The following is a 22,089-nucleotide window of genomic DNA, read 5'->3' on the forward strand; positions in this document are numbered from 1 at the left end:
CTCTCCGCTGTGAGGCAGGGCCGTGTCGTGTTGTGGAGACGGAGTTCTGGCTGAGAGCCACTCACAGCGACGCCGCCGTCTGTCGCCTCGTGTGCTGGACACTCGGCTGCCGGGCTGCGGACGAAGCCGGACAGCCGCTCTCGGCGGCCGCCGGGAGCCGGTCTGCAGCGGGTCCGCGCTCCGTCGGAGGCCGACGTGTTGGCCGGCTCCCGGGCACTGACCGGCCTCGCCTTGTCGGGACCTGTCGGGGATGCCGGCGCTGGACACGGAGCCCACGTGTGACCCGTCCGGGTCGTGCTTTGTAAAACGCGCACTGTTTGAACTTGCGGAACGCGGGCCGGGCGGGCTCCGCGCTCTCCGCCGGCCGGCGTCTAGTTAACAGCGCCGAGGGCTTGCGGGGGCCTCGGCGGCCTCTGACTGGACTGGCGCGCGTGCCCGCTCTGTCCAGTCCGCCCGCTCCGGCGGACACTGGGCTCCCTCAGAGAGCTGCCCGGCGGTGTCGGCGAGCGGACAGCGGGGCCGAGTGAGCCGGTATCTGCGGTCTGCACAGACCCCGTTTTGCCTCTGCGTGTACAGGAGCATGAGCGGTCCAGGGCGGCCCTGTCCGGTTCTCGGGACTGCCGGGTCTCCGCTGTGGGGCCGGTTCCCGACGTCAGGGGTCGTTCCCTCTCTTACGACCGTCTGGCTGTAGGAGCATATTAAACAACACTGTTGGTGACTGACCCTCCAAATGAATATTCCTCTTCCATTTTTTCCCAATGTCCAGTGACTTCTGTTGTTCTCCATAGAAGTTATTCTAGCTGAAGGTTGAAACAATTTAGGGGAATTAATGTAGTTAAAATATACTTAGTCTTTAAAATAAAAACGATTTTACAGTCCGATAATATTTATGGACATTGACAGTCTTAAAAAATTTAAACACCAGCTGGCCCCGTGGCATAGCCGTGGAGAAGCTCCACTTCGGTGGCCCAGGGTCCACCGGTTCTGACCACGAGCGTGGACCTACTCACTGCTCATCAGGCCATGCTGAGACGGTGTCCCATATAGGGCAACTAGGAGGATGTACAACTATGACACGCAGCTATCTACTGGGGCTTTGGGGAGGGGAAAAAAAAAAGGAAAAAAGGAGAAAGATTGGCTACAGATGTTAGATCAGGGCCAATCTTCCTCAAAAAAAAAAATTTAAACAGTCTATTTACTTTAAAAGCCATTTTCTAACTACAGGGAATTTCTGGTTAAGCCATTTCCTGAACTATATTACTGAAGATATTAGTAAGTATGCTAACCTCCAACACACTCCTCTAAAATACCTCTGATCAAATTTACAGTTGAGAAAGTCTGTATCCTCAGAGACTGAGAGTGCACTAGTAAAAGGCTCTGAGAAGTTAAGAAACTTGAATACCTTTGTTTAAATCTTTCCAAGAGTTAATTGTTTTACCACAGATGCCTTTCCCTCAAAAAACCTGACAGTTTGAGAATTTCTATAGTAAGCAGAGAAACAGACTGAAAGTTCATTGTTGGACTAATCTTTAAATTTCACAATATAAATACCTATTTCTGTTTAAGTGTCCTTTAATGTAAACAAGTTTGGATTTTTCTGGGATAGACATTTGGCACTTAACACCAATTGTAAAAATCATCCCAATGGCAAAAAGCACTTAATGTTGCTAGGAAAATATCAGGGGATTCTATGTACAGTCCCTTTGAATTTAAGCCAAAGGAGTGGTCTAGATTTTCTGAAATCTGCTAAAATTTGAATGCCTAATATATACATGTCAGACCCCTGAGGCCCAAAAAGAAAAAAAACACCCACTTAACTGCCTCGAAGGAACATAGAGGATGAAAAGAGATATGTAGACAATTACATTATGACGACTCCAAGTTACGTGTAAAGCAGGACTCAAGGAGAAAAGCACTATGTCACTTTGGTATGTTAAGGGAAAGTGTCACAGAGAGACTAAGACTTGAAAGATGACAAGGAGTTTGCTAACTGACCAAGCTAAGGGAAGGGCAATTTGCAAGAGTCTGGTGGATAAGAAGGGCATGAAAATAGGAAGTTCAAGAGAATGCAGAAGAATTAGAGATAAGAAGGTTTGAAATAATAGCTAAAGAATTAAACTGAGGGGCCTGCCCAGTGGTGCAAGCAGTTAAGAGCGCGCGCTCTGCTGCGGTGGCCCGGGGTTTGCAGGTTCAGATCCCGGGCGCACACCGACGCACTGCTTGTTAGGCCATGCTGTGGCGGCGTCCCATATAAAGTAGAGGAAGATAGGCACGGATATTAGCCCAGGGCCAGTCCGCCTCAGTAAAAAAAAGAGGAGGATTGCCATCAGATGTTAGCTCAGGGCTGGTCTTCCTCACCAAAAAAAAAAAAAAAAAAAAAAAAAATTAAAATTCACCTCAGAGATGGGCACATATTTGCTTTCTTGACATTAACTCCTCCCACCCCCGCAAAGTTTTTTTAAACTTTTGGAGCACAAATTTTAAAAGTCTAGGCAGCAATCTGAAGACTGATATGTTGTATTAGATTCAACTCACTCTAAACAGGCATTAGGGGGGCCGGCCCCATGGCTTAGCGGTTAAGTGCGTGTGCTCCGCTGCTGGCAGCCTGGGTTTGCATCCTGGGCGCGCACTGAGGCACCACTTCTCCGGCCATGCTGAGGCCACGTCCCACATACAGCAACCAGAAGGATGTGCATCTATGACATACAACTACCTACTGGGGCTTTGGGGGAAAAAAATAAATAGATTTAAAAAATTATTAAAAAAAAAAGGCATTAGGGACAGGCTGGGAGCAGTGAGGGCAGGAATAAATAAATGTAGTGTTTTTTTCCCACTAGCCTTGAGGACAGGGACCATGCCTGTCTGGTTCACCCTAGTTTGCTCTAAAGTATTAAAAAAATATTTTAGGCCGGCCCCGTGGCACAAGCAGTTAAGTGCGCGTGCTCCGCTTCAGCGGCCCAGGGTTTGCAGGTTCAGATCCCGGGCGCGCACCGAAGCACCGCTTGTCAAGCCATGCTGTGGTGGTGTCCCATATAAAGTGGAGGAAGATGGGCACGGATGTTAGCTCAGGGCTAATCTTCCTCTTCAAAAAAAAAAAAAACCCCACAATATTTTAATAAGAAAAATTTTTAAATAATATCTTTTTTCATTATTAAAATAATGCTTTGATAATCATATCTACAAATAAATCTTTATATGAGTCTCAAATTATTGTCAGGATAGACAATTTTTATAGGCCTTGATATATCTGGTTTAGATTACATAAACAGTGTTTAAAACAGTGCAAGTAAACTAATGTATGTTTAGATATAACTTGAGCCACAAAAATGAAAATGATAATTCTTCCAGGCTTTACATATCTTTATTTTGTTTACAGTTTGCTTCAATTTAGGGAGAGGGACTTCTACAAAAGTATTTTAGGGGAAGGACTCCTTTGTTTACATTTTTTGGAAATAACAGGCATGACAATAATTTCCTTGGGGAAAAGTTTTTAATATCAACATACTCAGAATACATTTTTTGTTACTACAATATGATATTGTTTAATATACATTACAAAAACATTAATTTAAAAAAGTTTCCAACTGTCTAAATACTAAAAGAATCCCATATTGTGGCATAAAGATGAACCGTTTCTATATTACACCAAAATTAAAATTTACCCGTAATGCTAACATTGAGAAATGAGATAAAATACAAGCATTATAAAGTCTACCTGGAAGAGATCAACAATGACTTCAAAGCTACCTTTACTGTATACACATATAAAATTTTTTTAGTTTTTTTGAGATACACGATTTGTTATTTTAATAATATGATTCATATATTTAACAGAGAGTTATAATGTGGAGGGCAGAGGATTTGGAGCCCACAGACCAATGTTCAATCTAGAACTTTCTAGGTTATTGGCATTTCTATACCTTGTGCCAGTTGGCACACAGTAAATGTCTGAATGAATAAATTACCTTAACAAGGATGTCTTCATCTGTAAATTGGAGATAGTACCATATACCACACAGAGTATTTGTGAAGAACGAGTAAGAGAACTAATGCGTGCTATAGTGCTTTGTTAACTTTACAACTCCGAGTTAAATTATCTTTAAAAATCTCTGTTAGTAGAGTTTGTTATTTTATAAAAATATCAAACTGCAATATTTGGCTTTGATGTAGTATTTTGTTATGTTTTCCTTTTAACAAAGATACCATTAACAACAAATTTGTTCAGTGTTCATTTTAAAGAGAAAAAATGTCTTACAAGTCATTAAAAACACTATGTAATTCAGGTCAACACCAATGTCCTACTTCATTTGGTTAACTCATTATAAGAGGAAATCTGTTTTGTTTCAAAAGAAAAGTATTTTATTATAAAAAAGGTCTAAAGTTTACATGTTCTCATTAAATTCCAATTCAACAGCATTCACCAAAGCCCTTCACACATATTTCTTTTATAGCATTTATCATATTGTATTATAAATAATATTTGTTTTTCTCAGGAGACTGTGAGCAACTTAAGGACAGAAAATGTCATATTCATTTTTATATCAAGTTCCTAGCCTTTGGCTGATTCTTTGTAGAGGTTAGTGCCTCACAGACATTGAATGAATGACAGAGAGAATGAAAGAAGAGAGGATGTGTGTAGCAGAGAACAAAGAGCTGTTATAACTTTGTTTTATGGTATATGGTCAAAGTGATAAGAAGTTTATCAACAAACTGAAAACAGGATTTTAAAAGATTCTTTTTAGGTTTCTTTCTATGAATCAAAGTAGTTTTAAGGTAGACAGGTGTAGGTTAATAAAACAATTTGATGGAGGGAAAGGTTGAAGCATGTTGTTAGGACAGTAACAAAAATGATATGGAGAAAACAGCAAAAAGGTTTACTTTAAAATTACTGAGTGGTAGTTTATTCAGTGGTCTAAAATAATAATGTATGAAGACTAGCTAACTTTGCCAATACCTTGCTGTATTTTAGAATGTTTTATTTTTGTGATTTTTAAAATGTTATATTAAGATATCAAGATATTAGGGCCGGCCCCGTGGTGTAGCAGTTGAGTGTGTGCACTCCGCTGCTGGTGGCCCGGGTTTGGATCCCGGGCGTGCGCCGACGCACCACTTGTCAGGCCATGCTGTGGCGGCCTCGCACATAAGGTGGAGGAAGATGGGCACGGACGTTAGCTCAGGGCCAGTCTTCTTCAGCAAAAAGAGGAGGATTGGTATGGATGTTAGCTCAGCGCTGAGCTTCCTCACATATACACAAAAAAGATATCAAGATATTATTGTAGATGGGAACCAGCCTGCATTAATTAGTGTTTTGTTTTGTATTAGAGAGGGGTGGTGAACCACATTAGAGTTTATACTTGGAAAAACATAGTTTACATTTAAATGATTATTTGCCCAACGTATTTTGACATATAAGGTAGATACGGTTAGTGTTTGCTGATGATTATATATTGGTGAAAAGATACTTGAAAGCATTAGAAAAAAAAATGTAATGACAATTCCAAGAAGCTACATCTAATATTTAAGATAAAGATAAAATGACTAACAAGGTTTACAATAAACACAAAAGGGTTTTCATAAATATTTGTTCTAAGTGCCTGATGATAACTAAAAGAGATTTTTCCTACCTTTGCTTTTGTGAATCTAGCTGCTTGGAAGGCATTCCTTATTAAAAGAAAGGGTGCTAATACTGTAAAAAGACTGTTGCTAGGATACAAGCAAATGGCATAAAAAATTTTTTTTAAGTTTTTTTATCATCAAATAGCCATTACGTTATAGTCAAGATTTATATGATCAGGTCTACGCTACTTTCCTATGGCAGTGTCAGAAGCTCGAATCAGGACTGAATAACTTGATTACACATTAATAAATATTTTACATGATTTGACCAAAGCTGTTTGAAGGAAAGGGTTCTTATTAAACTTGATCTGGTAAAATAAGGCAAACCCTTCAATTGTTCAAGTGGCAACTATTAGAGTACTTCTGATATTCTATTTGTAAATTAATTAGCATGTGCATAGCTTTATCACAGACACATGTATTTTCAGAGAACTGTTTCTCATTCCCTTAGGCACTATGGTTACCGTATTTGACTGTCACAGAAAAAGGAGATAAAAAACAAGCTAATGTATAAGATAAACTAATTCCATTTTAAGTTACAAGTTATGAAGATATAATATGGTAAGTACTTTTCTATGATTAAATTCTACTGTGGATTTATTCAAAAAAAAAAAGCTTAAGGGTTTTGGTATCAACACACATGGGGGTAGAGCGACTATTCCTAACATGGAACATAAGGAACTTTGTAGCATATTAATTTGCTTATTAATGTATCAATTTTGAAAGTGGAAATGTAATATTTTTATTATGAGAAAAATAGTAGTATATATTTATCTTTTTGTTTAAGTAAAAGCTAGATGCCAATCTCTGAATAATTTCACAACATACTTTCTTAGGAGGTGAATATAATCCCTACCAGTTTTTACTAGTCTTAAGGTACCTGAGGCCTTATCTAGCTTGGATGACTCAAGGGTACATCACATTCAAAATTAGTATTTCAAAATACTTTACAATCTATTTTAAAAGCTAATATTCTTATGAAGGAGGCCATGATTAGCTCCCTTTTCTGGTAAAAAGATACAGAAAGTTTAAATAAAAGAACTTGCCCTGTACCTCAGGTTTTTTTCTATAAATGTTCCAAATCACAGTGCCAATAATAATACAAACCTCAGCAGTTTTAAAGTCATATTTAATGTTGGTTAACTCCTACTTACCATCTTATTTAGAAAGTAATATCCCAACTTTGGTAGAGGAAAAAAATTTTCTTCTAATATAAATAAAACACATTAGTTGTCATAGAGTGTTCTTTAAAAGTAGTTTTAAAAGACAAAAACACAAAACACCTTGCAAATATACAATTTACTAGGAAAATTTTTAGGTACGTAATTCTCATGTAAGGCACTTCCATTCTTTTTCAAATAAAAGTTTCATGGAAAGTTTTCTATATTTTTTGTAATCAAGTCTTCATAAATTATACAGTAGTAATGTTACTTCAAGTAAAACTTGATTAAATACCCACTTTTGGCATAATTTCCTTAAATATCTTTACCTTTGAATAGAATGAAAGATGGGCATCAAGTTCTACGCAGGGTAATCATAAATGAAGGTACTCTTGGTCTATTTTAGATTTAGAGAATTGGTAACGTTTTACCTTGTTGATCTTGTTCAAGTATCTTGAAGTCTTCCAAAGGAAGACTGCTTAAGGCAGTTGGTAAAATGTGTTCTGATGTGCCCTTGGGTAATATGTTATTTGCTTCTAGATTCTTCACCAAGCATGTGGCTTTCATCCATCTTCGAGTTGCTCTGCGCTCTTTTTGTAGGCAAGTTTTCATTTTCCTTCTTAAGCTTGCTATTTCTTTTTCCAGTTTAATTATCCTCTTTTTTGCCTCCATAGGATTCCTAAAGGCATAACTGTGTTCAAGTAGTACTTGCTGACTACTAATGTTGGATTTTAAATTAGATGGTCCGGTTGGGGTACAAGTGTTGTTTTTCTTCAAAAGATTCCTTGACTTCAGTTTCTGAGCCGAATAAAATTAGAGGGTTGAACATAAAATATGGAATATCACAAATAAGTAAATTTTGTCCAGTTTTGGATAACAGTATTTAAACTGCTCTTTTAAAAACTGATTTTAAATTTTGATAGAAAACATCAGCAGCCTATCTCATGTAATCACGGATTCAGGTTTCTCAACTGGTTGGATTAACTCCAGCCACCTATTTCTTTTTGTCTTCCCTCTCCAGAGAGATACAAACATTGGTTTGAAAATAGACAATGGACTTCCAAGGTCTCTTCCGAATTACTGAGTATGATTCTATGGAGACTTAAAAAATCCTTTGCAATTTTCTAAGGCCAATATGGAATGTATTTAGACATTTGGTTTATGTGTGGTACTGATCTGATCACTTTTTTAGGTAAATAGTATTCTCTCATTTTGATTAATTAAGTAGGACCTGGGGTCCTACTTAATGAAAACACATTCCCACGTATCAAAATGCTCCTGAATAGATTTACTTATTAACTGTTCACAGTTATAGCTTACATTCAATGATTTAAAATCTGGCTAGGAACTTTTTCCCCAAATCAGAAACCCGAGGACCCTTTTTTCCCTTTATCTCTTTCATTCAATTAGTCATCAAGTCCTATTAATTCTACCTCCTAAATATCTCTATCATGAATCCTCTCCTCTCCATTATTCTTGATGCCACTGCCCACATCAGGCCCCTATCATAGCTGGCTTGAAATAGTAAAAACTTTTTTATAGATCTCTGCCTCATTCTGATCCTTACTAATCCATATTATGCCACCAGAATAATTTTTCTAACAGATTTGATGTTTCTCTACTGGCTAAATTCCTCTTTGCCTCCCCATTATCTAAAGAAAAAAAAAATCTGTACATGGCATATTGTACCATTTAGGATCTCATCCCATTCTGCCATTCACCATCCTGATTTATTCTCCAGCAATACTAAACCACTTATAGTTCCCAGATTATATCATAACCTCTTAATTCGGTCTTTCATTCATTCAACAAACATTTATTGAAACACACAGCAATTAACATGAATTCCTGGGGACACAACGGTGAACAAATAAGACAGATATGGTTCCTGTCCTCATGAAACCTATAAGTGGTAGTCCCTCTACCTAGGGGAATTGGCAGGGACTCTTTTTTTTTGATCTTTATATCCTCAGCATCTAACTCAGATTCTAACATAAAGTTTAGTAAATATTTGTTGAATGAATAAATGATCAAAATGTCAAAAATAAGGTATACTTCAAATTCAATAAATATCTGAATGTGTACTATGTACCAGGTACTATTTGAGGTGCTGAGGATTCAGAAGTGAAAAAGACAAAGTTCTTGCCCTCTGGGAGCTTTTCTAATATCTCTGATAATTAGTTTACCACAATCTCCTTCCCGTTCAGATATTAACTCATGTACATTCACACATTTAACTGTCACAATGACTCAAGAAAAGCAGTGGTTTTTCCTTTCAGAGGAAAAGATATCTGTCCTTTTCAAAGCTACACCCTCTATTTTTGTTCATTCTACCCCCTCTTACCTTTCGGTGACCCTGTCTCAGCTAGCTTTTTCCTCTCTGATCAGATCTTCCTTAACTAGATAAAACATTGTTTTAAGACATTCATCCTGTACCTTAATTCTCTCCTTCCTTTGAAATATCACTTGCTAATATCTGATTATTTTCCACTCACCCTCAACTCCCTGGCTTTTGTGTTCATCATGCTATTGCAGGGTGCAAGGTCAAGATCCTCTCCTAACTTCCAAACTCCAAGCTCAAGCCCAGCCTAAATGCTTGAGCTCTGTGAAGTTTTCCACTATGCCTCCCTCTGGACTTACAGTCTTCAGTATAACTCTGGTATTCTTTGGCTGTGCTGCTCTTAAAGCACTCAGCACACATTTTGTATATCATCTTAAAACCAGAGCAGAGTTATGCTGGAGGTTTCATTACTCATGATTTCTCAGTTTTACCATTGATTCAATTATTGATAATAATTGGCAGTAATGTAAAATTCCAATACAGTAAAACAATTTGGATTGGGGAAAGAATATTGGAGTCAGAACTGAGCTCTAATTTTAGCTTGCACCTTTACGGCACGAGAGGAAGTTTTGCAACTTTCTTGAGGCATATCATTATGTATGAATTTCAGTATGTTCTGAATTGTTTCATTTTATAAACAAAAAGGAATGGGTTCTAAAAACGGTAAAAATGGGGTAAAAGAAAAGTAACATTACCTACCATAGACTTTATATGGGTACAAAAATCAAAAATGGTTGGAACAGCATCCATTTTAAGTCGTCGAGTTTGTCCTGTTAGGTCAAAACAGGAGGCTTCAAAGTGCTTTGAACAAAGAAAAGTGTGTTTTCCTGGCACAAAATTTTTGCGCCTAACCAGGCGAACCCATTCTTTTCTTCTTTTAGGATCCAAAGGAAACCTTAAAAAAAAAAAAGGCAACTCAAATTCCAACTATCACACTTCTGGTTGCACCTAAATGGTTAAAATAAATTTTAAAAGCTGATGATTTAAAGTGTCTTCCATTTACACAAAAAATTTTAAATTCCCAATATCCAGACACTGGAATAGAAACCAATTCATGCTCATTTTTATAAGTTGTAAAAAAATTAATAAAAAACTGACTTGAATGGTTTTATTTTTCAGGGTTTTACAAAGAGAACTTTCTTCCCAACCTAGTCCTTAACATGGGCAGTAAAAATAAACAAGACTAAACTGATCTAGATCAAGTTTATATGGAACCATTATGCATTATGAGCAGGAGTAATTTCACAATGTTTTTTGTTTTTTTCTCCCCAGGGAAATATTTGCCCTGAGCTAACATCTGTTGCCAATCGTCCTCTTCTTTTTTTTTTCCTTTTACCCCAAAGCCCCAGTGCATGGTTGTATATCCTAGTTGTAAGTCCTTCTAGTTCCTCCATGTGAGCCGCCACCACAGCATGGCTACTGATAGACAGGTGGTGTGGTTCAGTGACTGGGAAATGAATCTGGCGCCGCCACAGCGGTGAGAGCGCAGACCTTTAACCACTAGGCTATAAGGGCTAGCTCAATTTCACAATGTTTTAATCTGCTGATGTACATGGTCAAGACAAATCAGATATCTACAGATTAAATCTCATCAAGGAAAGCCGAGACAGATTCTGGTACTCCATCCTCTGTGTTCCTTCATTATGATGCTCACCACATGCTTTTGTAATTTTTCCATATTAATAAATTTCCAGTGAAATAAAAGTAGATTATACATTTCTTGAAGAAAGGGATCATTAAATCTTTTCATCTATTTATCTTTAACACTTAGCACAGTGCCTTGCAAATAGTAGGGACTCAACAAAAATTTGACTAATACAGAATATATAAATTAATAATTCACTGTATTACTTCCATGTAGTTAAACTGCATACATTTTTAAAAAATGAACTCTTAAACTATGTAGTACAGTAGAAAGCATAATTATTACAAAAAGTAAAATGCTGCTGCCAAGCCCAGCAGGAATGTTTTTCCTTTCATATTTATTTCAAATACAAAATATACTGATATGTACTCAGTGTTTACCTGTCGAGGAAGAGAAAAATATAAGGGACTGTCTAAAAATTCTGGTGGTAACTGTACTGACTGACTTGGAAACATAAGAATCAACATTCACATGTAATAAGTTTGAGTTGAACTATTCTTTAGTTTGACCACCTTATCCTTTAAGTATTAATTATAAACTGACTAGTGTTTTAAAAGAACCACTAAATTCATGTTAGATGATCATGTGGCTCAGAAGCCCCCAACTGAAGCTTCACTAGGTAACAGCTGGGGGCTTCTGACATAGTTTGGTTATACCAGATATACTATGTTTGCTCACATTACCAGCAGTGAGGAGCACAAAGAGATGAAAGCCCAGATTTACTGGTAAACACCCTCCCATCTCCTGTCCCTATCCCTCTAATCCCACACATACCCTGATCTGAGAATATTAACATCTGTATATCACTCTACAGTTCAAATGCTTTCACATATGTAAGTTTTTTCTATTTCATTAGAAACCTCTGATGGAGAATTTATCTACTCTGCCTAGCCCTCACCTCTTAATAATAATGGATACTCATTTTAAAGATCTCTGTTCCAATATTTGGTGATTTGGAAATGCTCCCCGAGGCCTAAGCTAAAAATCAAGCTTTAGTTTACAAGCACATTTCTTCTTGGGGCCTCAATAAAGACTCAGAAAAAATAAGTACTATCATTGTATCATCATTTGTTTAAGACTCCTCAGGGGCTGACCTGTGGCCTGGGTTCAGTTCTGGGGCACGGACCTATACCACTTGTTGACGGCCATGCTGTGGTTGCAACCCACATACAAAATAGAGGAAGACTGGCATAGATGTTAGCTCAGGGAAGATCTTCCTCAAGCGAAAAGAGGAGGATGGGCAACAGACGTTAGCTCAGGGCGAATCTTCCTCACCAAAGAAAAAAAACGACTCTTCAGATATATGAAGACTGTCAGGTATTAGTTTTCAACATTTTTTTTTTTTTTACCTCTTTTAAACTAGCTCCCTAATTATGAAACCAATGCATCAAATTGAACCTTAATTTGACCAAATTCTACTTCCTTTTTTTTAAGACTCAGTTTAGGAATCTCATCTTCCTATGGAAGTTTTTCATGATCAGAAGACTGGGTTAGATGTTCATATATCATATAGAACTAACATCACTCTTTTCTAATTGCTTACCTTCATATCTCCACCACTAGGTCATTAAGTTTCTCCTGCTTAGGAGCTATGTTTTTCACTATTTTATCCTGTTAAATAAACACTCAGTGAACTTTTCTGAGTGATTCAATGAATGAACTAATGGATTTAGTTTGGCATTACTAAATAATCTTTAGTTATCTGTGCTGAAATAGAAGAATAATAATAATCAACGATTTTATATTTGATTTTGGTGATTTTTTATGCAGCATTAATCTTAATCACGTTTTGCATGTGTTGGTTGGCTTTTTCTCAGCATATTTCAAAGGGTGAGAGATGTAGCCTATAAGCTGAATTTAAGTAATAATAAATCATCCTGTAAATATTAAAAAATCAACATGGTGATAACAGATGGATATATTTTTGTCTACACAGTAATTGAACCAAGCTTTCAGAAACATTAGATGTTTTGGAAAACCACTCAGTATTTTAAACAATGCTATTTTGCTTGGGTCTTTAATAAACAGCTGAATGCCTCTTCCATTCCAAGCACTGTCCTAGGCACTGAAGACATAGTGGTAAACAAAAGTGACCTACCTTTATGGTATCTATATCTCTGAGGGTATACTGTAATGGGGAAGGTAGAGAAGGTAGCTTGATGCAGTAGAAAAGAGTGGCTGAGAGCATTCTCTCTGGAGTCAAACCAGAGTCCCAATCCTGGCTCCTTCACATAATAGCTGGGTGACTTTAGGCAGTTATTTAACCTTTTTAGGCCTCAGTTTTATGGTACCTAGTGTGGATCTAGGGATTATATAAGACAATGTAAGTGCTCAGCCCAGTGCACAACACGTGGTAAATACTAAATAAATGCTATTTATTATTATTACAAAAGTAATTACAAGTGTCATCAGTGTTATAAAAGGGCAAGTACAGGGTTGCATGGAACCATAAAACAGGAAGAGCTCATCTAGTCAGGAGGCCTTGAGAGAGCAGGAATTAGCTAGAGAAATTAGGGTAAGAGTAGTGAAGAGTATTGAGTATATTGGGGACAAGGAAGAGTGTTAGGACATGAAATGATGCTGGAGAGCCTTCTAAGTTAAAGAGTAATTTTAAACTTTATCCAAAATGGCATACCAACGGCATTAAGCCATTAAAAGGCCTAATTTAGAGAGCTGATTGTTAACAGAAAATGTTTTCACCAGTTTTTAAACATAGCCATTATTAAATTATGTAAATTTGCAGTTAAATAAATTAAAAACAAAGGTAATAAATGCTAAAAACCTATCACTTCCTAATTATTTTACTATTATTTATGTCTGTTATATCTGTATGGTATAAATGCTATAAAATAGTGTGGTATTGCACATTTCTTCCCAACTCCATGATCAGTGATATCGTGTTGGTAGTTTTAAATCAGACATGGTAGGAGTATTTATATTATGGACCTTGAGCAAACACTACAAATCAGGGCTTTTCCCCTTCCCTGGAGATCCTGTTGTTAAACATTTAGCACACCATTGATTATAGAAGAGCAGTTAGGAGTGCATGAATGGCAGCAGTGAACCAGCTAAGAGGCTGCTGTAATAATCCAATTAAGAGGGAATGGTGAGAAGTCAAGGGAGGATGACCTCCCAGTTTCTGAGTAGATGGTGTTTCCATTTACTGTACTGAGAAAGGGAATATAATACGGGCAGTGGTGTAGGTTTGGGGAAAGGGCAAGTTCATTAGTACAGTTTTGATATGTTGAATCTGAGGGAAGTACTGAGACACTTGGCCTATAGGTATGGAACTCATTGGAGAGATTTGGACTGGAAATATTGATTTGGGAGGCACCAAGTAAATGTAAACCGAGAGCACAAGAACAGCTGAAATCAATTTGGTAAGAGTGGGAAGACGTAGGTTAGTGGGAGGAGAGAGGGGCTGGCACAAGAGATTTAAGATAGGCCCAAAAAGTAAGATGGAAATCACAAAATTAGTGTCAAATAATTCAGCAGTGGGGAGTATTTCAAGGAGGAAATGATCACATGCCATGAAAAAGCAATGTAGGAGTGACAACTCATCAAAAGCAGTTTCAGAAGATTTGGGGAGACTTAGACTGGAGTGGCCTGACTAAGAGATAAGAAAAACAGAGCCAGTAAGTTTAGGCAATATAAGTTGTACATGGGAATAAAGAAGTCTACCAATGTCTTGGGGGGGAGTTAGTTAATTAAATATTGTTTATATTTATGAAATAGGAAAGTATTTTTATTATAATGTTATTTTTAAGACCTAAATTTCTGGGGTCACACATGAAAATGTTAATTTCATAGCAGGCAAATGGTCCAATATGGAAAGGAGGTATGCATGTTATTGTACCACTGTCCTTCTCTTATTAAACATTCAATATTACTGGTGCCTTGACTCCTTCCTCTCCCTCATCTTCCAAATCAGGTTACCAGATACAGTAGTTCCTCCTCAAACATTTCTCAAATCTGTCCACCTCTTTCCATCCCTGTTGTCAGCACCTCTCCAGACTGGGCCACACTAGACGGACTGCCCCTTGTTTTACTACAGGTGCCCAACTGTTTTCTCTATCAACTCTCAACCTCTTCTAATCTAGTGCTGGTTGTGCCAGCAACGAAGGACATTGTTCAGTTCACAGTTGACACTGTAGCAGGATTTCCCTGTGAAAAAGCAGTAGGTAAATTAGCATTCTGTAATAAGCTCCCTTCTCATCAAATATATCTCTTGATGATGCTTGACCAGCACTATAAGTAACACTATAATTCTCCACAGTGCAGCCAGAGGGATTTTTAATATGCAAATCTAATCATCCTTTTTAAACCCTCCATGACTTCTCAAGCTCTCATTGGGTAAAACAGAAAATCCTTAAAGCAGCCTACAGGACCAAATCTATGTCATCCTTTGGTCTCATTTGAAATTTCACATCCTTTGAGAAGTGTTCTTTGACTTTCCAAGGCTCAGTTAGGTCTCCCTGAAGGTCTCTTCTGTGGTGTAATTATCTATGTCTTCCTTTCTTATTACACTCAACTCCAGGAGGATAAGAATTTTCTGGATCCCTAGCACAATGTCAGGCAAATAAGAACACGGTACACATGTGATGGATGCATGAATAAAGTAGGTGAAAAAGAGAAACATCACAAGGATTTTTTTAAGTGGCAACTTTTAATAAGGGCATACATTTAGTCATAATGAGGTGGGGAAAAGGTCAAGGATATAATTTTCTACATTCTAAGATCGTATTAAGTTGTGAGGTATACAAAACCAGAACTGTTTGCACTTCACTTTTTTAACGCTTCTTTGCTTCAGGCACATGGCAGGCACTTGCCGAGGAGGTAAACATTTACCGAGTACTTATATTTCACGTAGTGTTCAAAGTGCTTTCAAGAGTTCTGATTTGACAGAAGTCAAGAATTTTGATTGCTCTTCCAGCTAACGAAAAAACAGAACCTAGGTTCTTTTTATGACTCTGTTCTCGTAAGACTAGAAAGCTTATCTTTCGCACTTCTATCAACCTCGCTCAATTCCATGGTTATCAATGATTACTCAGTTCCTCCGCAGAGTTACTGCATGTGACTATCAGAAATCTAAATGCTCCCCCTGTCAGCTCAGCTAGTGAGAATTTCCTAATTTTAACGGGCACACAGCAGGCTCTTAAGGTGACTGCTGACTTGACCGGGAAGATCTCGATTCCTCTCACGGCGTCATTAATGTCAGACCTGGTCTCACACACAGGAGCGAGAGCAGAAAATGAACGTGTCCTCCCGTCGCCTTTCCCTGAAGAGTAACCACCGTACAGAACCCGGGGCCCCCTGACAGAGCGAACTTTCCCGGAGGAAGAGGACACGGGCAGACGCGAGAGGCACACCGGGGGCACCGACGCTGCGCCACCGGCCCGGCGGCGCCCCGCCCCTCCGCGCCCCGCCCGGTACCTGTGGAAGCTGACGTCGACGTGCTTGTCGTAGGTGGCCGCGCAGCCCGCCGCCGCGCAGTTGGTCGGCATCTCCCTGCCCCTCCCTGGCGCCCGTCTTTCGGGCACTGTGGCGGACCGCACCCGCGGGCCCGCCGCTCAGTCGCCGCCCTCCGCCTCCACCAACATGGCGGACACACCCCGCCCCTCCCGGCGCCCCAACGCCTGCGTCTGTGGCGGCCGTCCTCGGAGCAGTCAGCGCGGAGAGCTGTGTATGCCCTCCCCCCGCCCATTAGTGTCAAACTCTCTCGCAGCGGAGACGCAGAGCAGGCCCGCCCACCTCGCCGCGCTCCCAGACACCCCAATCCCGGGCGGGGGGAGAGGGTGTGTGCGCGCGTGCGTGAGCCGTAGACTACAAGTGCCGCTGAGAATCTCGTTGTCCCGATTATTATCGCGTGAACTAGGACCCTGTTTCCTGCGTGCCGCAGGAAGTGACATCACGGGCAGAGCCACTTCCAGAGCCCCTTTCTCGCGAGGCGGAAGAGCCCTGATCGCGGAGGAGTAGGGGGGCGCTAGGGCAGGAAGCTGGGCTGCGACGGTGCGGCGAGAAGGCGCTGCGTGCGGGAAGTTGGGGAGCAGAGCCCGCTAGCTGTCGGGGGGGTGGGGGTGAGGCCGCACCGGCCGCGTCCGTTAGGGAGGCAGGGAGCCGAGGAGGAAGGCCGTCGTCGGGCGGACCCGGCGGAGGCGGAGGCTGTGTGGAGGGCGCCGCTCCGGGATGGCGACCGCGGAGACTCCGGCCCCGGCCTCCAGCGGCCTCTCGCCCAAGGAGGAAGGGGAGCTTGAGGATGGGGAGATCAGCGACGACGACAACAACAGCCAGTGCCGCAGCCGGAGCAGCAGCAGCAGCAGCGGCGCCGGGCTGCTGCCGTACCCGCGACGAAGGCCGCCCCACCCGGCCCGGGGCGGCGGGTCCGGCGGCGGCGGCGGCTCCTCGTCGTCGTCGTGCTCGTCCCAGCAGCCGCCCAGGAGTTTCTCCCGCCCGCGGCACCCGTCGGAGCGGGGCCACCTCAGGGGACACAGCAGCTACCGACCCAAAGAGCCGTTCCGGTCCCACCCGCCCCCCGCGCGGCTGCCCGCGAGCTCGCTGTCCGAGAGCAGCCCGCGGCCGTCCTTCTGGGAGCGCAGCCACCTCGCCCTGGACCGGTTCCGCTTCCGAGGCAGGCCGTACCGCGGCGGCAGCCGCTGGAGTCGGGGCCGCGGCGGGGGCGAGCGAGGCGGCAAGCCGGGGGGCCGAGCCCCGGGAGGCGGCGCGGGGCCTGGATTCGGTGGCAGCCAGGGCTGGCGAGAGCCCTCCCCGCCTCGGAAGAGCTGTATCCTTAACGTGGCGGTCCGCCCTGGGCGTGTCGCTCGCGGAGTCCCTCGGCGTCAGGACTAGGGCTAGAGATGAGTAACTTCCGAACAGCGGAGCCGCTCGTCTGTCACTGTGTCTGCGCTCGAAAGGAGTTGTTCTTGGGTAATCCCCGGGTGTCACAACGCGGTGTCTTTTCTGAAGATCACTTTATTGGGTATATCGCTTTTCAGCGTTAACGCATTATGGATTGGGGCGAAGCTAGTGGAATCTGATACAGTCTAAAATCAGATCTGTAATAGTACTTCCGAAGCCCCGGTTTCATTAGCATTTGTTATTGTTACGGGAACTTGGTTTTTATGTGAGGTTGACTTAGGCTGTTAGAGGGAGAAAAAAATATAGTCAAACAGTTTGGGGAATATTGTTGCTTATATCATATTGCACTTTGACATTGAAAATTGTGAAGTTTGATGCTGCATAATCCTATTGTTTTTGTGATTCTGTTTTTACTTTTCTCGATTTATTCTTACACGTTGCTGCCTTTTGAAGTGGAAAAGGGGAAAAAAGACCAGGTATCTTCACCAACTCATATTAATGCAGAGCTTTTAAATTCATATATCTTTTCAAAAAACTTTTCCTCCTTAACGTCTCTATTTCTTACGTTCACTTTTTGGATGTTTTATAACTCTTAGTGCTGACAAATGTGGGCCACAGAGAGTAAGATAAACTTAACAGCGTTTTTATTTTAATATATTGGAAGCCATTGGGGCGTATGGGAGGGTGGAGATTATGGAGAAGTTGAGAAAGAAAATAGCAAAATATCTAATTTTGCTCCTCTAACCTTATTCTTAGTTATCTTTAACGTTCCTGAGTTGACTCAGGATATCTGAAGGTTTGCTGTTTTGTGATGGGTTTGTAGAAAGAACTATGTCTTGACTTATTCCATGATAACTGCATAAAAATAGTTCACTAAGCACTTTTATTACTGGTTGTAATTTCCGTGGTGTAATGATTTTTTAATATAGTCATTATATGTGAAACTTACATATCATGACATTTGTTTGGAAGATACTCAACATTATTTTTATAGAATACTTAGGGCCAAATGGTCTTTCCCAGATATCAGGATATAAAGGGGGGCAAGAAATGTAGGTTCAGCAGAACCTAAACATCACAACGTATGATGTTGTGAAAAAAGTACAGGAAAGTAGTCGGTCTGATTTCTGTAGTAACTTATCAGAAATGAGCTATCTAGTTGTTTTTCTTTTCACAAATGCTGTACTTAAGAAGAGGATGCTTGTTTTGATCCTCTGCTCATTGTTTTCCTTGCAAAGTATCATTAATCCATCCTAAGGTGGTATTCTTTATTATAAGAGTTTGTGAAGGAAAACAGTTCCCAGCCACTTTTGTATAATGTGAGCAAACAAAATTTGTAATACAAAATTTTATTAATTCAAATTCCTTTAATAACAAGACTGTACTCAGTTTAACTCATGTTTCTGCTATGTGATTATAATAATGACATTATTGTTTTACAAATACTGCATTAAGAGAGAATAAGTTATTTTCATAATCTGCAAGTGAAGTAGCATGAGTACAGGTGGTTGGGGTTTTTTTTAACTTTTTTCTCTTTAATGATTCAGGTGTGCTAGATGCAACTTTAAAGGAATAGAACAAACCAGGTTTCTATTGCAGTACTTATTTTTATTCTCATTTTTTAATTTTTCTTAGTGATAGATACTTTGTCAATCAATCTTAGCATATTATCTCCTTCGGATGACTACTATTATAAACTTCCAAATCTGATAAGAGCTAACATAATTAGACCAGTGTCTCTCATCAATAGAAAGTCATTCCATTTTCAACTGCAGTAAAGGTTGAATAGCAGTTCCTTTTTTTAAATCAGATTTCATTTAGAAATTGCATCTTGACCAGCTTAAAATTAAATGTTAAGTGTTGGTTTCATCCTACCTGTCCTGTATAGACAGAAGTAAGAGATTTCATTTAGCCTTGAAGGAGATTAGTCAGTTATAGTCATAACTCAATTGCTTTTCCTCATTTTTCTGTTCTTTAGTTAATTTAATTTTTGTTAGTATATTGAATCTTTTCCCTTTAGTGTATTGAATCTTTTCCCTTTATAAATGTTTCCAAGGTCTTCAGTCTTATTTGTTTTTAATTACTGTGGTTGTGCCTTTAGCTGCCTTCATTGAATACTGAGATATAAATGCAGGTAATTACAGAATTTATGTGCAGAGGGTACATAATAGTGGAGTGGGGAGAGCAAGTAATTCTCTGGCTTCATGTAGGAGGTTACATTTGAATTAGGGTTAATTTGAAGAACAGAAAAACCTAAATACAAAGCTATGCTTAAATTGTGATGAACAGGGAAAAGGTGAGATTGGAAAGGAAGTACAGGTCATATCATGAAGGCATTATATGCCATTATAAGGATTTTGGACTCTATTCTTAGATTTAAACAAGAGAAGAGATCTGATCAGATTTGTATTCCAGAAGGATTAATCGAGCAGCAGTGTGGGGGATGGCTTGTGGGAGATAGAACTCCAAATGTCTGTCATGAGGCCGTATTTCTCTCTTGTATTACGTAAAATATGGGAGTGCTTTGGAACGCTCAAAATGCAAAGAGAAAAAGGCTAAGTAGAGCTCACTGGAGAGTACCATTATTGTAAGAGTTGGAGAGAAAGGGGTCATGAAGACTTAAAGGAAAAAAAACAGGAAGGGAAACAAGGGGAGAGTGGAGTTATGGAAACCGAGAGAGAGGTGGTTTGCAGTGTCCAGTGCTGCAGAGAGGTCAAGTAAAATAAGGTTTGAAAACATGGTGGATCAACTCAGCCAGCAGAAGCCAGATACCATTTGGTTGAAAAGTGAGTAAGACAGGTGATGAAAAACTAATATTTCAAGAAACTTGACTCTGAAAAGGAGAGATCAGAGAACCAAAGATTTACCAGAACCATTTTGCTGCGGAACTGTTAAGATTTTCAGTCGTAATGCTCGTTTAGTTTCTAAAATATTTGCTGATGATTCCCATTCTTGAACTGGTCATTAGAGAAGTTTTAGACATCTTTGCAGGGTGCTTGTCCTGTAAGTTGTTAGAAGAACCATACTTAGGGAACTGGTATGTTATAGCCTAGCCAATTCAAATGATCTATAAATGACATATTGTATTAAAACCACATAAAGTACTTGTCTTTTTTCTCTTGTTAATGTCTAGGCTGGAGAAGTGAGGTGTAACAATTCTCATATGTATGAATTATTTTAAATAAAAAGTGTAGTTTGGAACTTTGTAGCTGTTTCCAAGGAAGAAGTTATGTTCTGTGTATCACTATGTTAGAGAAGAAGAAGACAAAAATAATTGGTTTGGATATCCTTATCTTTAGGGGAAAATTAGTTTAGAAGATACATTTTGAATACTATTTAAAGTTTTTATTATGTAACTGCTTTCCTTGTCTTAGTTGTGTATATGTTGGATGTTAGCATACTTGATGAGCTCTAAGATTGTTATGAATTACGTTTTTAAGAAAATATTTCCTATTCATAAACTAATCTTAACTACTAATTGTCAGTGTTCATTTTTTATCTCTATTTTTTTAAATTTGAGACAGGAGAAGAAACTAATTTAAAAGAAGAAATGTTTTCTTGATTATCTGAAGTGTACATTATCCACATCTGTGACAAACCGTTCAGTTTCTCCCCTTCTCCTTCAGAAAGGAGTTTTTAGCATCCAGCTTGTTATGGGCTTTCCTGATACCTCCCGAAGGAAGGATGCTGTAACCTAACTAGGTGGAATACCTGTGGATACTACGGGTAGTAACTGACACTAGTGATTTTGTAAGTGGACTATTTATATGGATACTTGTTAAATTTGAAATATGGGCACATAATGAAAGTGGGTATTAGCATATATATTAGATGGAATTTAGTAATTTAAAAATACCAATTCATCGTTCTTGAATAACAAATTAAAAAGGGAGACAATTCATCTATACCTTAATGTGTTTTTGTTAAATTAACTGGAAAATTTTGGGAAACTGGTTTCCTTAATATGCTGTTCAGCTAAAAGTTTTGGAAGATCTCCATCAAGAAAACAAAATTATTCATCAAAAAGTGAAAACTGTGGGGAAGAAACTTTTGAAGATTTACTTTTGAAGTATAAGCAAATACAGTTGGAGCTAGAGTGCATCAATAAGGATGAAAAACTAGCTTTGAGTAGCAAAGAAGAGAACGTGCAGGAAGATCCTAGAACTTTGAATTTTGAGGACCAAACAAGCACTGATCATGTCAGTATTACAAAGGACTCAAGTAAAGAAGTAGCTCCTGAGGAGAAAACCCAGGTCAAAACTTTTCAGGCATTTGAATTAAAACCACTCAGGCAAAAATTGACTTTACCAGGAGATAAGAACCGGTTGAAAAAAGTTAAAGATGGAACAAAACAGCTTTCCCTTAAATCTGACACTACTGAATCTACTCAAGGTAATGGAATTAGAAATTTCAGTGTCATAAGATTCTTCTTTCTCTAAAGGGGTAACTAGTTATTTTGGTAGTGTACTTCA

General features: G+C 39.5%; 2 protein-coding genes across 3 annotated transcripts in view; one reads left to right on the forward strand and one right to left on the reverse strand.

The window, feature by feature from the left end:
* Nucleotides 1-3,221: 3,221 nt before the first annotated feature.
* THAP2 (THAP domain containing 2) lies at nucleotides 3,222-16,676 on the reverse strand. The gene is made up of 3 exons (XM_058557626.1): nucleotides 16,196-16,676; nucleotides 9,817-10,012; nucleotides 3,222-7,574 (listed from the first exon to the last, which is right to left on the reverse strand). The coding sequence occupies exons 1-3, from the start codon at nucleotides 16,264-16,266 to the stop codon at nucleotides 7,185-7,187; spliced, it is 657 nt and encodes a 218-aa protein (XP_058413609.1). The 5' UTR covers nucleotides 16,267-16,676; the 3' UTR covers nucleotides 3,222-7,184.
* The window catches only part of ZFC3H1 (zinc finger C3H1-type containing), a 51,241-nt gene continuing 45,809 nt past the window's right edge, over nucleotides 16,658-22,089 (forward strand). Inside the window, exons 1-2 of one of the 2 annotated variants that reach the window (XM_058557624.1) lie at nucleotides 16,658-17,543; nucleotides 21,593-22,009. In XM_058557624.1, the coding sequence (XP_058413607.1) occupies nucleotides 16,949-17,543; nucleotides 21,593-22,009 (1,012 nt within the window). In that variant the 5' untranslated portion in view covers nucleotides 16,658-16,948. The remainder of the gene's footprint in view (nucleotides 17,544-21,592; nucleotides 22,010-22,089) is intronic. The other variant, XM_058557625.1, reaches the window with a different exon arrangement.

This window comes from Diceros bicornis, chromosome 17, assembly GCF_020826845.1.
Source record: "Diceros bicornis minor isolate mBicDic1 chromosome 17, mDicBic1.mat.cur, whole genome shotgun sequence".
Classification (NCBI taxonomy): Eukaryota; Metazoa; Chordata; class Mammalia; order Perissodactyla; family Rhinocerotidae; genus Diceros; species Diceros bicornis.